The following is a 22698-nucleotide window of genomic DNA, read 5'->3' on the forward strand; positions in this document are numbered from 1 at the left end:
AACCAAAATCAGCTGTGATTCCATAAAACAGGGCCTAGCTCAGTGCCACACACATAAGGAGCCTCACTGGAGAATTGTTGAACCATTGAAGGAGGCAAAGAAAGCTTCTGGCAACATTTTGGTATGTTTCCTTCCAGGCTTGTTTTCTGTGCATATTGACATATTCATAGTTGAGGTTATACCGTATACAGATTTGTATATAGATTTGCTTTTGCATTTCATCTTATAGCTTGAGAATTTCCTAATGTTATTAGAAGGTTGTAATTGGCTGCTGATAGATCATCTTGTAGCTGTACCATATTTTATTTTATTTTATTTTTTGGCCAAACTCCTACTGGTAGATATTTAGATTGTTTCTAGTTTGGACTGTATTATGTAATATTTCAAGGGACTTTTTTTACATTGTTAGTGTATCTTTTTTTGTTTGTTTGTTTTTTGTTTTTAAGATAGGGTCTGATTCTGTTGCCCAGGCTGAAGTGCAGTGGTGCAATCATGGCTCACTGCAGCCTCCACCTCCTGGGCCAAACCACTCCTCCTGCCTCAGCCTCCCGAGTAGCTGGGCCCACAGGAACACACCACTATGCCCAGAGAATTTTTTAATTTTTGTGGTAGTGTTGGTGTGTCTTAACTACACAATTACCCACATAAGTAGAGATCTGGGGCTTTGGTCTTGGCTGTGGGCCCAGGAACTGGTTCTGGCGGTGGGAGCCTCTGGGCTGGCTTGGGGAGCAGGGTCCTGGCCCAATTGATGGCCAGTCAGTTTACTGGAGCCTCTGAAACATCAAGGCAGGAGAGCAAGCCAGAGATTGACAGCAAATAGCAGCAGAATGGAGACTTGACGGACGTGGAGGCTAGAAAAACACCCAGGGCACTGGGACTGGGAGGAGAGGAGGGTGGGGAATAGGGAGATTTTCAGCAATGGCATCTACATTTTTTGGATTATCCACTGCTCTTTATAAAAGTAGTTTTGAACTCTACTCCAGTATACGTCAATTTATGAATGAAGTATATATGTACTACTTATCAATGAACACTAAATATTTAATAAAATTATTTTTCTCCATTTAGAGAAAATAATTCAAACAGGAGATTTGTTTTTTCCCCTTGCATGCCACAGACCCATTTGCCCCTTTGGAGAACACCTGCTATCAAGGGTGAGGGGCTGAGCCAGGCCAGGCAGAGGTTGTGGGGCCCCAGTACAATTAGGAGGACCTCCAGATGGAGAGAAAGGGCCTCTGGGTGAATTCAGAGTCACACCCAGTGGCTTACTCCAGAGATGATTATTTAACTTTTTTACACGTGATTTGAAAGTCAGCATTCAGGCTGGAAGTGGTGGCTCATGCCTGTAATCCCAGCACTTTGGAAGGCCACGGCAGGCGGATGGCTTGAGCCCAGGAGTTTGAGAGCAGCCTGGGCCACATGGTGAGAAACAGTTTTTAAAAACAAAAGGAGGTCAGGCGTGGTGGCTCACACCAGTAATCCAGCACTTTGGGAGGTGAGGTGAGTGGATCATTTGAGGTCAGGAGTTTCAGACCAGCCTGGGCAACATGATGAAACCCCGTCTGTGTTAAAAACACAAAAAAATTAACCAGGTGTGGTGGCGCATGCCTGTAGTCCCAGCTACTGGGGAGGCTGAGGCAGGAGAATCACTTGAACCCAGGAGACAGAGGTTACAGTGAGCCGAGATTGCGCCACTGCATTCCAGCCTGGGTGACAGAGTGAGACTCCATCTCCAAAAAAAAAAAAAACAAAACAAAAAAGAAAGTGACTTCGATGAATGAGCTTCAGGCTTGCTGATGACATTGAGATCACATGGGTGGTGAAGTACCAAGGTGGGAACAAACCAGCTATGGGGGAAACTGAAGAGGTTTGTGCACGATCAGAGAAACGGTAGATGGAGGACGAAGTGTCTGAGTATAAAGAAATAGATACATAGCAGTGGTTTCCAACCCAGGGTCCCTTTAAGAAGTGTACCCAGAATTTCCAAAAGAATCTCCTTGCCTCTGTTGAACGTTTGTCTATGTTAAGGGAGCATTTTTCTCTGCTTTTATTTGAGACTGTCAAGTTCACATGGTAGGTAGTCTTCACGCTGGTCAGAGCTCCTGACTGGTAGTTATGAATGCTTTAATTAAAGTTGAAAAAACTATTTCAATTCTTTATTTATGTATTTACGTATTGAGATGGGGTCTCACTGTATTGCCCAGGCTGGTCTTGAAGTGAGCTCTAGTGATCCTCCTGAGCTCTAGCGATCCTCCTGCCTCACTCTTCCAAGCAGCTGGGATTACAGGCATGCACCACCATGCCCAGCTTTCAATTATTTCTTGATAAATGTAACTTGTTCTGTGGGCAAAATTTCTTGAAACCTGGAGGCCTTGTTAAGGGGGGCTGGCTCAGGAGAATTCGTTAAAGAGGTCCTTATTGGGAGAAATGTTGAACTCCTGCTGGGATGTAAGCTACCCATTAGGACACAGTGAAGGACAAAGACATTTTGGAGGCTGTATAGATGTAGTTGGAACCTAAAAACATCAGGCTAGGTGCAGTAGCTCACGCCTGGAATCCCAGCACTTTGGGAGGCTGAGGCGGGCGGATCACGAGGTCAGGAGATTGAGACCATCCTGGCCAACATGGTGAAACCCCGTATCTACTAAAAATACAAAAAATTAGCCAGCGTGGTGGCATGTGCCTGTAGTCCCAGCTACTCAGGAGACTGAGGCAGGAGAGTGGCTTGAACCTGGGAGGCGGAGGTTGTAGTGAGTTGAGATCGCACCACTGCACTCCAGCCTGGGCGACAGAGCGAGACTCCATCTCAAAAAAACAAAAAACAAAAACAACAAAAAACATCAGCTCCATGAGAGCAGTGGCCCCAAAGGCAGGGAAAATGTGCATGGAATGAACCTGGAGATGAGAGTGAATATACTGTCCTACTGAGACATCACAGAGCCTGGGATTATCACATCAGACTCTCATGAATCAGAGATCTTGCCGAGTGTTAAGATTTACTAATAATTTCAAGGATATAAGTAATCAGGAAGCACGAATGAGACAGACAGAGTTCTGGGACCACTACACATCTCACCAAGCCTTTTTTCCTCACATCAGAACTTACTCTGCCCAGATTTACATAAGAAGTGTCTAAGAACTGTATGTGGCTCCATTACTTACACAGAAGAGAGCTATTTTAGTTTTGAAAAATCTCCAGCGTATACTCAGATAGTTACATAGCTTATGTGACAAAAGGGATCCATGCTCCGTAAATGTGTAGATTTCCATATTTATTTACCATAAGCAATCCTAGACACTCATATAAACGAGGTACATCTGCTTAAAGCATTCTACAGATAAGGACTCACTGTTAGCAAACACCATTGGTTTATTTTCAGAGGTCTGTCATCTGTTTTTAGCATGTTTACTAGGGGATTTGACCAGTCATGTTTCTTTTCCCAGGATCCCCCCACATTCCCTCTTAACCATTTCCTTTCCAGGAAACCACTTTGAGCCATGATACATCTACAGTTGCCACAGGCGGTAGTTTCTGGTCTTAGTCACCTTAATTCCTGGTTGAAAGTAGATGGAGTGAATGCCACACTTCAGGGAAAGCATGAAAGAGCTGTTCTTCCCACTCTAAACCTGTCTGCACCTAAATAGGTAGAGTGACCTTTCTAAACAGAAATCTGCTACAGATCTCTTCCTACCCCTGCTTAAAACTTTCAGTAGCTCTCATCACACTTAGGATAATGTCCCAAATCCCGCCCCACCACCTCCAACTTTTTTTTTTCTGAGACAGAGTCTCACTGTGTTGCCAGGCTGGAGTGCAGTGGCGTAATCTCAGCTCACTGCAGCCTCTACCTCCTGGGTTCAAGTGATTCTCCTGCCTCAGCCTCTCGAGGAGCTGGGACTACAGGCGCCCGACACCATGCTTGGCTAATTTTTGTATTTTCAGTAAAGACGGGGTTTTTGCATGTTGGCCAGGCTGGACTCAAACTCCTGACCTCAGGTGATTCACTCGCCTCAGCCTCCTGAAGTGCTGGGATTACAGGCGTGAGCCACCACGCCTGACCCCAAATCCTGAATATGGGCCTGCACCATGTACCACCTGTCTGCTTTCCCAGCCTCATCTCCCAGCACTGGTTCTCCCCCGGTTCCAGCCATACTGGCCTTCATTTAGTGCTCTGAGTGCTCTGTGTGCCCTCCTGCCTCAGGGCCTTTGCACACACTGTTTCCTCAGCTTGGAAAGCTCTTCCCACCACTTACCCCGCTCTGGTTAACTCCTACTCATCCTGCAGTTCACAGCTTGTACGGACAGTTCAAGCTTGTACGCTTGAGCCTCACTTCACATCCTCTCCCCACCACGTCTTACTCCAGCCCCTGCTGTAGTGACCAGTTCCACACAGGCTTTGACCAGCTTTGCACAGATGCAGCCTGATAGGGCCCCACTGTGGCCCATTCCACATACCTCTTGCTTCCTGTCCTGGGGCTTTTCTGACACAGGTGAGAGACCTCTGAGGGAACCCACATGCTAGTGTAGAAGTTCAGGGGTTAACACCAGCAGTGTGGCTGTCCCTAGCCAGTGGGGACAGCAGTGACGGATAAATGCTTCTCCGTCTCATTTCCCTGATGGACCTTCTGGAACCCTCCTTAGGAGTTCAAGTAAGATGGAGCCCAGTTGCCTGCAGCGCTGGCCTGTAGCTGTATTTGCTGTCCCTCCTTCTCTGTTCCTCTCCTCCTGAACCTCTCTCTTGCCCTGTGGGATCACTTCCCAAATAAACAACCTGCACACATACCTTTGTCTTAGGTTTGCTTGTGGGGGAACCCAGGCTAGGACACAACCCAAATGTGTCTTCCTAAGGGAGACCTTCAGTGACACCCCAGAGTCCCTGTTATCTGCTCTTACTGTTATATATCCCTGAACTTTTATGTCTAGAATGTTGTTGTGGACTGATGGTGTCCCTCAAAAATTCAGATGTTGAAGTCCTAACCCCCAATACCTCAGAATGTGACTATATTTGGAGATAAGGCCTTTAAAAAGGTAAGTAGCGTAAGATTAGTTCATATGGGTGGGCCCTAAGTCCAATATGACTGGCATCATCATAAGAAGAGATTAAGACACAGACATAGAGAGAAGATGGGATCTACAAGCCAAGGAGAGAAGCCTCAGAATGAAACCAGTCCCATAGGCACCCTGATCTTGGACTTCCAGCCTCCAGAACTGTGAGGAAATACATTTCTTTCTTTTCTTTTTTTTTTTCAAGGACAATGGACAAAACTAGACCATGTGCCACTTACGATCTAGCAGGCTAACCCAGGCTTAACAGGGTTGTCAAGAGCAGCAAGTGAGGACAAGCCCAAACACACAAACGTGGTTCAAAACTTGGCTTTGCATTACGTTTGTTATTTTTTTTAGAAACTACGTTAATTTTTAATTTTTATGTTAATTATTTTTAACTTCAATAGCTTTTTGGGGGAACAAGTCGTGTTTGGTTACATGGGTAAGTTCTTTAGTGGTGATTTCTGAGATTTGGGTGCACCTGTCACCCGAGCAGTGTACACTCTACCCCGTGTGTTGTCTTTTATCCCTCTCCCCCACCTCCCCCCTTCTTCCCTGAGTCCCCAAAGTCCATTGTATCATTCTTTTTGTTTGTTTTTTGAGACAGAGTCTTGCTCTGTCTTGCCCAGGCTGCAGTGCAGTGGTGCGATCTTGGCTCATTGCAGCCTATGCCTCCTGGGTTCAAGTGATTCTCCTGTCTCAGCCTCTTGAGTATCTGGTACTACAGGCATGTGCCACCGTACCCAGATAATTTTGTATTTTTAGTAGAGATGGGGTTTTACAATGTTGGCCAGGCTGGTCTCGAACTCCTGACCTCAGGTGATCCACCCGCCTCGGCCTCCCAAAGTGCTGGGATTACAGGCGTGAGCCACCGTGCCCGGCCCATTGTATCATTCTTATGCCTTTGTGTCTTCACAGCTTAGCTCCCATTTATGAGTGAGAACATATGATGTTGGGTTTTCCATTCCTGAGTTGCTTCCCTTAGAATAATGGTCTCCAGTTCCATCCAGGTTGCTGCAAATGCCATTATTTCATTCCTTTTTGTGGCTGAGTTGTCCATGGTATATATACCACATTTTCTTTATACACTCATTGATTGATGGGCATTTGAGCTGGTTCCCTATTTTTGCAATTGCGAATTGTACTGCTGTAAACGTGTGTGCAAGTATCTTTTTTTGTATAATGACTTCTTTTCCTCTGGATAGATACATAGTAGTGGGATTGCTGGATCAAATGGTAGATCTACTTTTAGTTCTTTAAAGACTCTTCACACTGAGGAAATAAATTTCTGTTTGAGCTACTCATTCTGTGGTATTTATTACATTAAGCAAAGTAGGTGCAGATCCTAAACTCATGGAGCTTACAGTTCTCCAGGAGAGCAATGTATTTATAACAGAATAATATAATATAATATAATATAATATAATATAATATAATATAATATAATATAATATATGGCTATATATTAATTTGCTCGGCGGCCTGAGCAAACTAACATACAGCCTTCCCTTGGTATATGTGGGACATATACTGTTCCAGACTCCCTCGTATACCAAATTCCACACAAACTCAAGTTCTGTAATTGAACCTACAGAAACCACGTGTACAAAGTCAGCCCTCCATGTCCTTGGTTTCACATCCCACAAATACTGTATTTTTGATCTATGTTTGGTCAGAAAAAAATCTGTGGGTAAGTGGACCTTTGAAGTTCATGAGTTAACTGTAAATGTATTATAGTTAGTACTTATATACTTATCTAATTATTCTATTATATTGCTCTCCTAGAGGACTGTAAGCTCCATGAGTTTAGGGTCTGCACCTACTTTACTTAACCTTGTACCTCTTGTGCTTAAGACAGCGTCTGGCACTTAGTAGGTGCTGAACAGATTTCTGTTGCATGAATCAATGAATGAAGTGGAAAGCTTTTGAAAGGGTCCAGGCGGTCACTGTGCAGCTATATGAACACAAATGAGTTGGCTTCAGTCTGAGCCCAGACATCTAGAGGGAGGATGCGAGCACAACATGTGGACTCATAATGGGCTTGGAGTCAAAGAACAGGGTTTTTTCCATAACTAGAAGTACCTAGGAGTCTTCACAAAATGTTAAAATGGTATATTTAGCATGAGTTCTGCCTTTGTATACTGACAGTTTGTTAACACATGGTACTAACCTGAAAACAGAAATGGATTTAAGGATTTATATTGATCCAGGGATTGTTTGGTTCATTCCAGTGACTATTTCCCAATTTAGGGAAGATTGGGATGTTTGGGAATGTCCTTGGTGCTGCCTTGGTGCTGACCCATTCCTCTCCATCACACCACTGCCAGGTGCCATTTTGCCAATGAATAGCTAGTACCAAATTATAGAATCATTTGATATTGGTGACATCGCAGATGGAGGCAAAATGATACAGTGCAAAGGGCTCCACGCCAGGAATCAGAAGATCCTACCTATTAGCTGATGATTTTAGGTGAATCAGATTCACAGAAATGCTGGCTCCTCATCTCCAATAATGGTGCTCTTCCTGCCTTTATGGGACGGCTGAGAAGCCTGCCTAGTATTGTATATAGTGATGGTTAAGGGGCAGATCCCGGCTCTGTTACCTTCTAGTTCTGTGACCTTGGGCAAATTATGTAGCCTTTCTGAACCTCAGTTTTTTTCATTGGTAAATTGGGGTAATTATAAAACCTATATCCTAGGCTCATTATGAAGATTTTATTTTATTTTATTTTATTTTATTTTATTTTATTTTTGAGATGGAGTCTTGCTCTATCGCCCAGGCTGGAGTGCAGTGGCACGATCTTGGCTCACTGCAACCTCCACCTCCCTAGTTCAAAGGAGTCTCGTGCCTCAGCCTCCCAAGTAGCTGGGATTATAGGTGCACAACATCACACCTGGCTAATTTTTTGTATTTTTAGTAGAGACAGGGTTTCACCATGTTGGCCAGACTGGTCTCCAATTCCTGGCCTCAAGTGATCTCCCCGCCTCGGCCTCTCAAAGTGCTGAGATTACAGGTGTGAGCCACTGCGCCTGGCCATTATGAAGATTTCAGCATAATGCCTTGTTCAGAGTAAGCCCTCGATACTTGTTGAACTACCATTTATTTAGTAGGTCTTTTTATTATTTATTTATTTATTTATTCTTGAGACGGAGTCTTGCTGTGTCGCCCAGGTTGGAGTGCAGTGGCTTGATCTCGGCTCACTGCAGCCTCTGCCTCCTGGATTCAAGCAATTCTCCTGTCTCAGCCTCCTGAGTAGCTGGGATTACAGGTGCGCGCCACCATGCCCAGCTAATTTTTTTTTGTATTTTTAGTAGAGACAGGGTTTCACCATGTTGGCCAGGATGGTCTCGATCTCTTGACCCTGTGATCCACCCACCTCGGCCTCCCAAAGTGCTGGGATTACAGGCGTAAACCATCAGGCCCTGCCTAGTAGGTCTTTTTATTAAGATTATAACCCAGGCATCCACTGGGGTCCCCCAGACCTTTGAAATCAAGATAAGACAGTGTCATTCCCATGCCTTCCTCAAGGGGGCATCTGAACCGGGTTGATGGCTTGCTCTGAGGCCACTGTGATACCAGGTACTCTCACTGGTTGCCCCTCATCGCTCCTGTGCCCCACCCCGTCTTGCCTTCCTCTCCCCTGGGGGAAAGCGGATGAGTGCCCTGCATTGGCACTGCCTCAGTGCTGCTCTGTCTGCGGTTGCCAGACTTAACATCCCCCCAACCCCGAACCTCAGGGTCCAGGTCCCCCAGACAATGTATCAAAGGCTTTCTTCCCCCAGCGGCATCCTGGTGCCAGGGGTTAAGATAATGGATTTTTCCACCCAACTATGTGATGCAGAGCATCCATTGAAACCCCTGTATAGAAGCTTAGTCAGGAGGGACCTTAAAAGTCAGCCGAATCCTTTGTGCTTTGGCCTTGAGAATGCGTCGATAATCAATTAAATGGCCAGCCCGGAGAGCGCCCCTCCCTCCAGCCCGGGATCAGACTTCACTGTGGTCCCCACTGCAGGATGGGATAGCAAAGTAGGGTTTTTGCTGTTTATTTTTTTTGGTGGGGGGAAGGGATGTAGTTAAAATAGTGAATCTACTGTGTTCCTTCTTCAGAGGCAGCCTTCCATCTTAAGTCTGGCCTGATTTGGGGGGAGAAACTTGCTTTTCTTCCATCCCTGGAAGTCCAGCCGGGCTGTGTCCTCACCTCCAGCAGTTTGTCTCCAGGCTGCGGTGTTATAATAAAGTCTCCCCTGTGAACACTCCGTGAAGCCTGATGTTAGGTTGGAATACAATTGCTGCAGGAGGGACAATAAATAAGCCAATTTATTTTATCTCACCTGCTTGGAGTTGGGGTCTTTTTTGAACGGAAACAAGCAAATTTATGCAAATGACATGCAAATTAGACCCTTCCTGGACTAATAAAAAGGAAATTGAAGCCCTGGGTAGTGCCCAGGGCCTGACACAGCATGGAGTGTATTGTGAATCTTAGTGTGCTGTGGAGGGTGAATGGAGGCGCCGGGGAGGGCATGTGTGTCCCGAGATTCACGGTGGGGTGAAGGCTGTCAGGTCACCTCTAGAGGTCTCAGGTGGGCAAGGATCTCAGACAGGTCAGGCATTTTGAGGGGTGCTATCTCTTGGCCACCCACAAACCCTCTTCCTCCACTCCTTTCCCTTTCTACCTATCAGGGACCTTGCTTGGTTTAGTCTCAAGTGTGTCTGAGGAGGACCTCTGGAAGGCCTCTGCCCCCTCCTCCTGTTTCCTTCCTTGGTCACAAAGGGCTCAGTTCGGCTCTTACCAATCCCCATAGACACTCTACATATTCCATTGGACCTGGCTTTTAGAAAAGCTCACACCTGCGGTCCTAGTGACTCAGGAGGCTGTGATGGGAGGATCGCTTGAGGTCAGGAGTTTGAGACCAGCCTGGGCAACATAGCAAGACCCCCACCTCTACAAAACAATTTAAAGAAAAGAAAAGCCCCATTTATTGTGTACCCTAAATCCTTCCAACTGCAGTATTATCCATGCCATTGTGTTATATCCTAATGGAGACAGATTAGCGCAGAAGTCCTTAACTGTGGCTGCACATTGGAATCACCCAGAGAGCTTAGACATGCTGAGATTTGGATTTGATTGCTCTGGGGGCCCATATGAGCTTCAGGAGTTCTGAAAGCGTCCTGATGATTCCAGTATGCAGCCCATTTGAGAACTACTGGCTTAACAGGTCACTGGGCTTTATACAATTTATTTTTTGGAGACAAGGTCTAGCTCTATCACCCAGGCTGGAGTGCAGTAGTACAATCATAGCTCACTGCAGCCTTGACTCTTGGGTTCAAGTGATCCTCTCATTTCAGCCTCCTGAGAAGAATATGATTGCTTTCAGTAGGGATTTAATGCCCCTTATCTTTCCCCTGTTGCTCATTGGAACTCTAAGGCCCCATTATTTGAGCACCTACTAAGTGCCAGGGGCTTTAGATATCTTGTGCCCCGCAAGCCTCTCAACAGCCCTGTGGGAAGTACCATCTCCATCTTTTCCATGAGGAAACTGAGGCTCAGAGAGGTGAGGTTTCTTTCCCAAGATCACTCAGCAAGGAAGCAGCAGAGGCAGGATGAGACTCCAGCGGTGCCCTCTCCTGCGCCCCCTCTCATTGTCCTTCCTGGGGATTAGCCCAGCAGAGCTGAGAGGGCTCCTGCAGGCCCCAGGGTTGCAGGGCTCCAGGCCTGGGTTTACTGCTTATCACCTGTGTGACCTTGGGCCTCAACCTCAGCTTCCCCATGTGTGCAATGGGGATAACAACGCAGGCCCCTCCGGCAGTCATGAGGATTAAAGAAAATGAGCAGGTGCTCTGTAAAGCATGAAGTGTGATGCCCACATTCATTATGTTTATTACACATCCCCTTCCCGCTGGCATCTGTCCCCCTCCCCTCAGCCTCCACCCCACCCCAGCATGCTGAGGGGTTTTGAAGCTTGGATTCCTTGGCCTCCCCTCCCTAGTGCCAGAGGATTCCGCTTAATCCTCCATGCTCCACAGAACACAAGTGACTGTCTCCCTGGGAGAATGGGGCAGTAATTAGGTTAAATAATTTAAAGTAACTTTTAATTTTTAAATAATTCTAATTTGCATTTGTGCAATTTACTTTCCTTCTCTCCTCATCCCTCCGCCCCCATGGCTTTCCTTGTATTGTTTGTTTGTTTAAAGTTTTTTCTTTTGCTTTTTCCTGGATAACCAATTTGCTTCAAATGGCAACTAGCCAGCTCCACTCAGAATCATCACAGATTGTAAGGCGAAGGTAGGAGGCAAAATCTGCTGACTGGAAAGCATCTGAAAGGCAACTTTGCCCAGCCCTGCAACCCCCTTTAGGAAAGGAGGATAAAGAAAAAAATTGCACATGTGGTTAACTTTCGATTTTCTGCCAAGGTGTCCACTCAGTGCTTGGTACCTGGTGCTCAGTGGGGTGCTTGATGGCAGCTAGGGAAAACACCAGATGGCTGTCTAGGCTCACTGGGTGGACAAGGGCCAGTAGGTGGAGGGGAGAAGAAGGCCAGGAGTCTGCATACTGGGTTCAGGTACTGGTATCTACTGGTGCTCCCAGCTGCAGGGCCTCAGGCAAGGTGGACCCTCCCTCTGGGCCCTGGGCTCCCCATCTGCAGAGGGGGGAAACCAGAATCAAGCCAGTATGGGGCTTCCAAGAGCGTGTGTGCGGGAAGGTCTAGCAGGGTCTGATCCGCAGTTAAATGCCCTCCACTGTGGGATCCCTGACCTGTGAGCAAAGGGAGTCAGGGCCTAGGGGCAGACACAGAGAGGACTGTAACCTGGCAAGGTTTTTTTTTCTTCCTTTCTTTCTTTTCATGTTCTAAGTGTTCATAAAATTTTTTTTAAACAATTTTTATTTGGAAATCATTTCAGACTTACAGGAAAGTTACAGGAAAGACAAAAACAGTACCAAGAATTTATATTCTTTACCCTTCTCTCTCTCATATATATATAGATCCCCAGTGGTTCTCAACAAGAAGCAATTTTGTCCCCCAGGAGACGTTTGACAATCTCTGGACAATTTTGTTGTTTCAAATGCCTGGCGGTAAGGATGGGGCATGGTGGGGGGTGTTACTACATTAGTGCATAGAGGCCAGGGATGCTGCTCGATGTCCTACAGTGCACAGGACAGTCCTCCAGCTTCCCCCAGCACAGAATTATCCAGCCCAAATCGTCAGTAGTGCCGAGGTTGGAAGTGTGTGTATGCGTGTATACCTGAACTGCTTGATAGTTGCAGACGAGATGCCCCTTTACCCCTGAACATTTCAATGTGTATTTCCTAAAAGCAAGGGCATTCTCTTCCATAACCACAGCTCAGTTATCAAAATCATGGAGTTCACATTGATTTAGGGAAGCCTTAGGTATGATGCCAGTTGGGGGATCCTCAGGAAGCACGTGGGATTCTTCGTTAAGGACGCTGGAATCGCACATGGGAATGGACTGAAGCTTGAGCTCTGGGCTGTTGAGATCAAGCCCCACGACCCTGGCCAATCTTTTGGCATTTTTCTCTCTGTTCCATTGCTCCTCCCCTCCGAGGGTTGTGGATGAAGGGAAATGAGTCCCACGTGGGAGAGACTGTGCTTTGCGTGTGAGTACACAAGACTGCCATAATGCCAACTCCACCCAGAGCCTTCCTGCTGGAATGAGAGGTGGGGATGTGAGGGGCAGCCTCCCTCCTGGTGGTTCCTGGTCGCGAAGCTCCAGCTGTGGCCAGCCTCGGGGTTGTCGACAGGACTTCCACCCTCAGAGGCAGGCCTGGGCTCAGCCACCGAGCCACAGAGAGCAGGTGGGTGCCCCAGTGGACACGGAGCTGGGCTCCCCTGTGTGTGGAAGGACGTGACAGGTATCTGGGAAGGCCCGCTCTTTCTGTCCTTTCACAGAGAGAGGGATGGGAACAAAGGAGCTGGCGTCACTGAAGACAGAGAAGTGCTTGGCCAGGCGTGTTCCTAGATTCCAATTTCTCTAGAGAAATGCTTCCCTTTCCCCAGGAAAGTCCTTTGTAACCTCTATGTTGGAATTATCCCAAAACAATATGTTTTAAGATTTGGAATTGGAAAGAAGGAATAAACATTAACTGCCTTCCATGTACCATCACTCTCATATGTTTCATCTTAGCTCATCCTTCCTTGCATTTTGAGAGATAGGTCATAATTAACACATTTGTTAAGAGAAGAAGCTGGAGTTCAGAGAGGTTAAATAATGCACCTGAGGCCACACACAGCTGGTAGGCAGCAGAGCTAAGACAAAATTATAGATATGATTCACTTCAAAGCCGGTGCTGCCTCTAGTTTAAGGCCTGGCTCAGCCATCAGTAGCTCTGTGACCCTGGGCAAGTTTCTTGACTTTTCTGAATCCTAGTTTCCCCTTTTATAAATGTGGATCATCATGTCTGTTTTCATGGCCAAACAGGACAGAGAGAAAGCCTGTCTAGACCATCTCTTAGTTAGATTTTGTCGTTAACACAAACGGCATTTACCTCTGCATTTGATTCCCCGTCCACGGGATGAGTGGGTGGAGGCTCAGCAGGGGTGATTGACTTAGCTGGATCAGGACCACTCGGTGATGGACACAGCCCGGGGCTCGAGAGATGGAGACAGGGAGTGCTCCCATAGCTAGACATCTGTCAGGTGCCTTTGCTTGAGGGTGATCTCCTAATATGTGTAGCTGGCCTGTTTTCGTCCCAGTCTCCTTTCTGGAAACTGTCTTGGGTGAGCTCTAAGCCCTCAGAGAATGATGCCAGCTTCTTCCCCACAGGGCAAATTCCAATGGCTTGGGGGCAGAGAAGGGATTCCTCTAAGGCTTGAGGTCCCGGCACCCCACAGAGGGCCCAGAGGCTGCTGGCCAGTGCCAGGGCAGACAGACCACCGCTGGCTGCCCAACTCCAAAAACTGCTCTTCTTCCAACAACTCTAGGCTCCTGGGTCATACTCCAGACCGCAGGGGCAGCTCACCATGAGTCACCCTCTCTGCTTCCCAGAGGGTCTATGCTGTTAAATTCCTCCCCTTCTCCAATGACATCTAAAGTGATAGAGAAGCCTGAAAATTATGGGGAGTGGTCAACCTGGGTCTGGGGCTTGTGGGCATCCATTCCTTTCCATGTCCTCATCTGTCTAGGCGAAGCTGAACCCTATGAAGGAAAGTCCGGGGGCTGCCCCCCCCTCTCCCCAGTAGCTGCTGAAGTGGTCCTGATGCCTCAGTAGGATTCAGGCGGGGAAATGATGAGCAAATGCTATGGCATAGAGAAGGGCAGGAGTGAAGGCAACTAGCAGCTTGGAGCTCCAGACCCTCTGAGCTGTGTGCCTGGCTGTGTGCTTGACCTTTTGAGCCCCTGCCTGGCCCTGCCTCTTTAATTCCTAGGACTGCCCTGGGCTCTGAAGTTCTGACAAGGACCAAGCCTGCTCCCTGGCTCTGCTTCTGATGTTCTGGTCTACCTGGTGCCTGGCTGCTGGCCGGGCATCTGACCCACTGCCCTCTGACCTTTGCCATCCTGGTGTCTCTGCTGCCTGACACCTCCCCTACCACCTCCCCACACTTTGGGGTGACCTCCTCCATCTCCTGAGTCTTTGACAGGGTCTGGGGAGCAAGTTCAGAGGCTTGGTGGACACACATGCTCAGGCCAGTGCGTGTGCCCTACTGGAGGGGATTTTTGTCTAAATCCAGATGGTCCTCTGACACTTATCTTCCTACCCTTAAGGCACTGCCAGAATTTGGGATCCAAGCCCAGAAAGGAAATGATTATATCCAAACAGAGCAGTGTTGAAATTGTGGAAAGAAAAAAAAAACCCACAAAAGCAAATGTGCTATTTACTTTATGCAAAGTGGCTTTGAGAGGAGTGGTAAGGATCAGGGTAGACGTGAGGGAGGCAGGAGTTCCTGCTGGAACAGGCGGGTTGTGGGTCTTCTCTGCACAACTTGAGGCAGCAGGGGCTGGCGGGGCAGTGCAGGGTGGGAGGAGGGTGCAGGGAGCAGGGGTTGTAAATGAGCTGCTGTCCCCACATCCTAGAGATGTCATTGCTTAGGGATGACCATGGCCCCTTTGGAGGATTCGCTAAACATTCTTTCAAGAAATGAGTATGTACTGGGTACATCCTGGGTGCCAGGCGCTGTGTTGGGTGCAGAACAGACCCGGTGCCCTTCCTGGGGAGTACTGTGCAGCGCGAGAGACAAGCAGGAATGAAACACTCGTGCGGGGGGCTGCATGGGAGAGATGCATGCAGATGGAGTGAGTGCTTGGAAGGAAAGGAACACAGCTCTAGGAACACGTAAAGCAAAGGAGCCTGCCTTGGTTTGGGTGAGCTGGGAAGCAGGTGGGGAGACTCCTGAGGGAAGGAGAGCTGAGCTGGGATGGGGGATGTGTAGGAGTTCACCAGGCAAGAGAAGGGGGTTGGGGGTGGGAGTTATAGACAGAGATCCTGAGCAGATGGAAACATGGTGCTTTGGGAGAACTCCTAGAAAGTCAGAGAGGCAGGGGTGGACAGTGAGAGGAGAGGGGTGGAAACAGGGGTTGAGGGGGAGTAGGTGGGAGGCACCCAGGGCAGGGTGCACCTTTTGGTCTTTATACTCTTCCATCTTGAAGGATTTTAAGGTAGGGGGTGGGCAGGTAGCGATGGGGGGGTGGTTTGGGGATTTGCGGAGAGTGAGGAGGTGTGAGGTAGCAGTGATGTGGTCAGATCTGTGATTTAAAGAGATCACTCTGACTGCTTTGTGGAGAATGGATGAGGAACGGAGGGTGAAGGTGAAATCGGGGCACGGATTCTTAGGGTGGCCCAGGTGAGATGGTGGGAGCTGTGGAAGAGGGAGGGGGATGGGTTCCAGCCCTAGAGACCACAGGCTAGCTGAAAAGCTGCTCAGCTCAGCTTGAAGTGGAAACAGGCATCTTCAGTGTGGGATGCGTGGGGAGGAAGGCCACCTAGATTCTTTTTTTGTTTTCAGTTTTGTGGAGGTATAATTGATGCATATTAAACTGCACATATTTGAAGCATTACAATTTGATGAGTTTTGACATATGTATACACCCAGGAAACCATCGCCATAATAAAGATAGTGAATATATCCATCACCCCCAAGAGTTTTCTTTGTTAATTCATCTGTCCCCCAGCCCGACGTCCAGGCAACCACTGATCTGCCTTTCCTTTTTATATATTAGTATGCATTTTCTAGAAGTTTATATAAATGGAAGCATAGTTTATGAATATGTACTCTTTTTTTGCCTGTCTTCTTTCATGCAGCATAATTATTTTGAGATTCATCCACACTGCATGTAGAATCTTATTTGGACTTTGCTGCTCAATTTATATCTTGGTTAAGTCTCTTGAGACCTTGCAGCGCAAGGTGAGGTCCATGGGACCGCGGCATCTGCATCAGCTGGGAGCCTGTTGGAAGGGCACACCCTCAGCCCCATCCCCACTGCCCAGCCCTCCTGACTCGGAATCTGCATTTTCACAGGATCCCCGATCCCCAGGTGTCTGAGAAGCCCTGTCCTAAGCTCTCTGGACCTCACATTCTTTCCTTGTCTGTGGACTTCAGGTGGAGGGAGCTGAGTCAGTTACACTTAGTTAATAATTCATTGTCATGAACAGCTTTTGTTTGGCCTTTCTTTTGCTTCGTGGCATCCGTTTTCTTTTTCTTTTTTTTTTTTTTTGGCAGGGGGGTGTGGGTGGCACGGGGTGTTGGTGGCAGGACGGAATCTTGCTCTGTTGCCCAGGCTGGAGTGCAGTGGCACGATCTCGGCTCACTGCAACCTCCACCTCCTGGGTTCAAGCGATTCTTTTGCCTCAGCCTCCCGAGTAGCTGAGACTACAGCCATGAGCCACCATGCTCGGCTAATTTTTGTATTTTTACTGGAGACAGGGTTTCACCATGTTGGCCAGGTTGGTCTCGAACTCCTGACCTCGGGTGATCCTCCCATCTCAGCCTCCCAAAGTGCTGGGATTACAGGTGTGAGCCCCCATGCCCAGCCACTGTGTGTATCTTCTCCTTCCCCTCTCCTCATTCCTGCAGACACCCACTCTGAAGTGTTTGGAATATGTTCTAAAATATGCAAATAGTGTATCACTGTAAAATATGTAGTGTCATTCTGTGTGTGTGTTTTAAATTAACATACATTTTATTGTGCCACAAATCTTCCATTTCAGCTTTTCTCACTTAGCACCGCCTTATTGTGATCAACCATATTGCTCTGCATACATCCGATATGCGGCTCTTTACTGATGGTGAGTTCTCCATAGTGTTTCCACTGCCTGCTACTCCTCATGGGTGAGGGACACCTAAAGATGTTTCCAGCTTCTCTCTACCATAAGCGGCTTCATCCCCGTGGGTGGAACCTGAGTCTCTGTCTTTGTAAAAGAAGTGTCTTAGACTAAATGACCCATGTTGCCTGCAGCCCAAAATCCCATCGCTTATTTTGCAAGTGGAAAGACCATGGAGACTTGCAGGCCTCCAAACTGTCAGGCAGAAGATCTGAATAGTTATGTTTTCCTTTGAGTTAAGTTTGTAGCTGACACCAGGGATGGCCTGAAACCCTTTGATAGTCAGAGTCCCTGAGACCTTCTCTTTTCCCTTGAGCTCCTGAAGTGTCTTAACTTCTGATTTTTTTTTCTCCCTGTGAATAATACACCAGCTGCTCCAGGGAGCTCAGTGTTGCACCAGTTTGCAGGTCTGTTTAAAATCGCGATTCTGCAAACTCCTCAGAAGGAAGTGACAGTTCTTACTCCTGTGTGATCATTTATAGATCAGGTAATGATTTCCCTGTTGGCTTAATGACAGTTCTATTCTTGGGACAGCCAGTCAGCTTGTCAAATACTGCTGATGTTCCCTCTGGTGTGGGCCCTGAGGATCAAACACCCACACACCGTGGTTCTGTCATTCCTGTTTACCTGTGGCACCTACAACTGGCAGGAAAAGTTACTTCCTTCAAAGGAATCTCAGGGCTTGTGAGAGGATGGGGAGCAGGCCCTTGGAGGCGTATGAGGACTGGCAGACTCTATTTGCCGTTGGTCCCGAGATCATCAAAAGGCATGTCTATCTCCTTCCCTATTCCACCTGCTGTTGTCCTTAGAGGGGGTGCCTTGCAGAGGAGGAGGCTGGGAAATACGGGAGGAGTTCCACTGTGAGGGAGGGGGCCGCCCAATGACTTTTCAGAGGGATTCAGCAACTGTTAATGAGACTCTACCAAATGCCAGGCTCTGTGCTGGTTTGGTGGGGCTTGGGCAGAAGGCCTGGCTGGTTGCCCAAGGGGACATTCCTCTAGGAGAACTTCAGTGGAGCCCTTCCTCATTTAGGAGCAAACAGATTAGTACTCATGGAACTCACAGGATGGGAGGTCAGTTCCTCTGGACCACTGTGAAAAGAACTTTGCTCTCAATTACCAGGGCTGATAAGCGGCAGAGACACAGTGCCCCTCCCCCGGCATTGGCCCTAAATAAAAATTTAATTAAGAAAAATTAGCCTATGCCTGTGGTTCTCAAGGGTGGTCTGTGGACCTGTGCTAGACTGCAGCTAAGTTTCCACAGATGAGATTAGGAAAATGAGAACAGCATGGTGAGTTCTTCATGAGGCTAAACGTATTCACTATTAAATGAGAACAGCATGGTGAGTTCTTCATGAAGCTAAACATATTCACTAGTAAGGACTATTCTTTCTAAGATTGGCATCCTACATCCCTGGTATTCAGGAAATTGGGATGATAGTAGAAGTTATAGTAGAAGAGAATAGAAGATGACCATAAAGTCCTTATGTGGCTAAATAAAAAGCTGGCAAATTTCTGCCAGGCTCACTAAAGTGTGAATGTGTGTGCATGCGTGCGTGCGTGCAAGTGTGCATAGATCTTACTGTTCTGTGAACCTCCAAATTCTGAAAAAAACAAAAAACAAAAAACAAAAAAACCTGAGCCTGGGAGGTTGAGGCTGCAGTGAGCCGTGTGAGCCGTGATTGTGCCACTGCACTCCAGACCCTGGGCGACAGAGTGAGACCCTGTCTCAACAACAACAACAACAACAACAACAACAACAACAACAACAACAACAAATTCTGTGAATCTTCAAAGTCTGATAACAACAGGCAACACCAATCAGACATTGATTCTTAGCTTCTTCCCCAAATGGATAACACATTGTATCTAATTTTTGCCTAAGTAATATGTTACTTTGTTTCTAATAATAACAGATTTTTGTTAAGATAAAAATCTTCCCTTTGGAAAAGGAGCAAATGCTTAAAATTAGGTTACTTTAGCAAACATTTACATTTTAATGAATACATTCTGTTAAAAATCGCATAAGATGTAAATGAGCGCAGCCAGAGGAGCTGGTGAGTGGTCAGCTGAGGACAATTGAGATGCAAAAGGCTCTTCTGTTGTGGGCACAGGGTCACAGCCAGGGCCGATTAGGGGCCTGGACCAGGCAGCCCAGTTCCTTTGCTGTATTTAAATGGGAGGCAGAGTGAGAATGTAATTAAATTGTGGCCGTAGAGTTAGACAACTTAACTAGAGCCCCCTCATGCTACATGCTCCAGAATTTAATTTTCCAAATAAACTCAGTGTGGCTTTGATGCCCAGGGTGGATCAATAGAATGGAAATTGCTTGCAGTTTCCCCTAAAGTGTTACAATGGATTACCGCTCTCACATTTCTCCTTCATGCTCCTTTTTTTTTTTTTTCTGCCAGAGAGAGCCTGGTATTCATTCTAGGCACATACTGTTTAAGGAAACAGAAAAAAAAATGAATAAAAAAGGAAACTACAAGGCACTCTCAGGAGGGGGATGAGACTGTGTCCTTCCGCCTGTGAGGCGAGGGCTCCTGGGTCTCTGTGAAGGAGCCATTTGGCTCTGTGGGGCTGGCTCAGGATGGGGTATGGGGAGGGGGTTGTGTGTGGCATTGAGGTTCCCTGAGAAGAGACATGGAGAGTCTTTGGTTCATCCGGTCACCTTCTCAAGAAGGGCACCCAGGAAGGTGACCAAACCTCAGGTCCTAGGGGTGCAGCTGCCTGGAACCTCACTGCTTGCCCATCTGCTGTGGAGTCCTGGGGAATGTTCTAGCTCCTTCACATTCCTTCACATTCTCTCGGAAGAGTGGGGTCAGGGCAGAGCCCTGGCTACGAGTGGCTTGCTTGTTCCTCTGGGGCTCAGAGTGCAGAAGATGACTGTCAGTCACAGGCTATTTGGAGTTGTAATTTGAATTTTTCAACTGTGGATAACTTTACAGAGTCAGATCTCTGTCCTTTTTTGTTCCTTTGGGAGATACCAATGAGCTTACAGAGTTGGCAGGAAGAAGGGACTCTTGGGAGCAAGGTTTCTGGATCATAGGTCCCCCAGCTATTGGGGGCTTGGCAAACCCTTGCCTGGTTCTGATAGTGAGTGAGTAGGAGTGAGTAGGCTCTGTCTCCACAGAGCAATCCAGCAGTCCTCTATTAGGCATGGTTTGTGTGTCAGAGGGTGTTAGGCACTGCGTGTTGGCGGTGGCGGGGAAGGGGGTGGAGGGCGGGGAGTGGTGGCAGGGGCAGTGTTGCAGAGATAAGACAATCCTTGTCTTCAAGGAGTTCATAGATTAGATAAGTATCCACGTGGCTTTAATTCTGGGTGGGGTAACATGGGTTTGGGAACCTGAAACCGGGTTGAGTACAATCTTCTTATTTTGCGTTTGGCGAAACTGAGATAGGGAGGTAGGTTTTTCCTGGCTGTAGTCTCTACATTCTCGCATGCTGTTCCTCTTGGCCCAAGCAGGCTCAGGGACATGGTGGCACTGCAGGGTGAATGGAGATTCAGAGCTTCACAGGTGGGAGCCCGTTCCTGAAGCTCTGCGAGTTGCTTTGGGCTCTTCTGCTCCCCTCCTCCCATGTGTGAGAGAAGTTCCAGAATCACCAACCTCCGGCCGGGTGCAGTGGCTCACGCCTATAATCCCAGCACTTTGGGAGGCTGAGGCAGGCGGATTACTTGAGGTCAGGAGTTCAAGGCCAGCCTGTCCAACATGGTGAAACCCCATCTCCACTAAAACTACAAAAATTAGCTGGGTGTGGTGGCGTGCACCTGTAGTCCCAGCTACTTAGGAGGCTGAGAGGGGAGACTCTTGAACCTGGGAGGCAGAGGTTGCAGTGAGCTGAGATCATATCACTGCACTCCAGCTTGGGTGACAGAGAGAGACTCCATCTCAAAAACAAACCAAAACAAAACAGAATCACCAACCTCCTAGAGCTGGGGCTGTGATGCTTCCTGGGTCTGACAGATTGACCCTGTTTTGAGATATCCGGAGAGTGAAAGTTCTGGAAAATTAATTAGCAGCAGTAGACACTGGCTACCCGGAGGCTATAGGAATTTATGGGGTTTTTGTTTCTTTTTTGTCGTGGAATAAGTTATCAGCATGTGTGTTGATTGATTTTCTGCTAAGTTCCTCTCTGTCTTAAAACAAAAACAAAAACAAAACTCTCAGAGTTTGGAGTCTGTTGAAGCATTTTAATGAACTTTTTTCCGAATCACTTGTTCTTCTTGGTATTGTGTCCATCCCCCACCCCCACTCTCCTTCTCTCTCTTTTGCTTCTGACTTTCAGACAGGCAAGGGGTTGGTTCCTCTGAAGGGCTGGGACCCAGGATCTGGGTAAGGCAAGCTGGACACCTAGGGCTGAAACATTTAAGGAGGCACCCACTCTCAGGTTCTGCAAATGCAGGGTCAGCTGGCCGTGACCTAAACAGACCAGGGTAGACCACAGCAAACAGGTATTAATAGGAAGAGCAAGTTTTCATTTAGAGGTCTCATGTCCTGTGTTAACTGGGATGGAGCTGGTCAACTGCCCAGCGCTCCCTTCTCTGGCCTGTTTGGTTGCTGAGGCAGACCAGAGAAAAGCCCTCAAAAGGGCAGTGAAGAGCCAGGCGCGGTGGCTAACGCTTGTAATCATAGCACTTTGGGAAGCCGAGGAAGGCAGATCGCTTGAGCCCAGGAGTTCAAGACCAGCCAGGGAAACATCCTGAGACTCCCTTGTCTACAAAAAATTAAAAATTAGCAGCGCATGGTTAGCTTGTAGTCCCAGCTATTTGGGAGACTGAGGTAGGATTGCTTGAGTGGAGTGGCGGTGGGGGTGTAGAGGCTGCAGTGAGATGTGATGGTGCCACTGCACTCTAGCCTGGGCAACAGAGTGAGACCCTGAATCAATCAATCAATCAGTGAAAAAGAAGGGCCGGGCATGGTGGCTCACACCTGTAATCCCAGCACTTTGGGAGGCCAAGGCAGGCAGCTTGCTTAAGCTCAGGTGTTCCAGACCAGCCTGGGCAACATGGTGAAACCCCATCTCTACTAAAAGTACAAAAATTCGCTGGGCCTGGTATCGTGCATCTGTAGTCCCAGCTACACTAGGGGCTGAGGCAGGAAGATCGTTTGAACCCAGGAGGTTGAGGCTGCAGCGAGCTGTGATTGCGCCACTGCACTTCAGCCTGGGTGACAAAGTGAGACCCTGTCTCGAAGAAAAAAAAAAGAAGAAGAAAAAGGCAATGGAATTGGGGACGGGGACAGACAGGGTGTTGTGCTCTGAGTTGCTTTCTGGAGCTCAAAATACTTACAGTGCTTTGGTGGAGGTAAAGTTAAAAAAAAAAAACAAAAACACAGCCGTTACTAATTTAAAATGTGCCATTCCCCTCATCCCACCCCCT

General features: G+C 47.6%; 1 protein-coding gene across 9 annotated transcripts in view; it reads left to right on the plus strand.

Annotated features, from left to right (window-relative positions):
• MEGF11 (multiple EGF like domains 11) overlaps window positions 1-22698 on the plus strand; it is a 373960-nt gene that overhangs the window by 54022 nt on the left and 297240 nt on the right. The window contains exon 1 of one of the 9 annotated variants that reach the window (XM_032175095.2): window positions 12023-12117. The exons of the other annotated variants lie outside the window; for them this stretch is intronic. Within the exon in view, the coding sequence (XP_032030986.1) occupies window positions 12108-12117 (10 nt within the window). The 5' untranslated portion in view covers window positions 12023-12107. Of the gene's footprint in view, window positions 1-12022; window positions 12118-22698 lie in introns of those variants that run through there. 9 annotated transcript variants of the gene reach the window in all.

Source organism: Hylobates moloch, unplaced genomic scaffold (genome assembly GCF_009828535.3).
Source record: "Hylobates moloch isolate HMO894 unplaced genomic scaffold, HMol_V3 SCAFFOLD_14, whole genome shotgun sequence".
NCBI classification, from domain to species: domain Eukaryota; kingdom Metazoa; phylum Chordata; class Mammalia; order Primates; family Hylobatidae; genus Hylobates; species Hylobates moloch.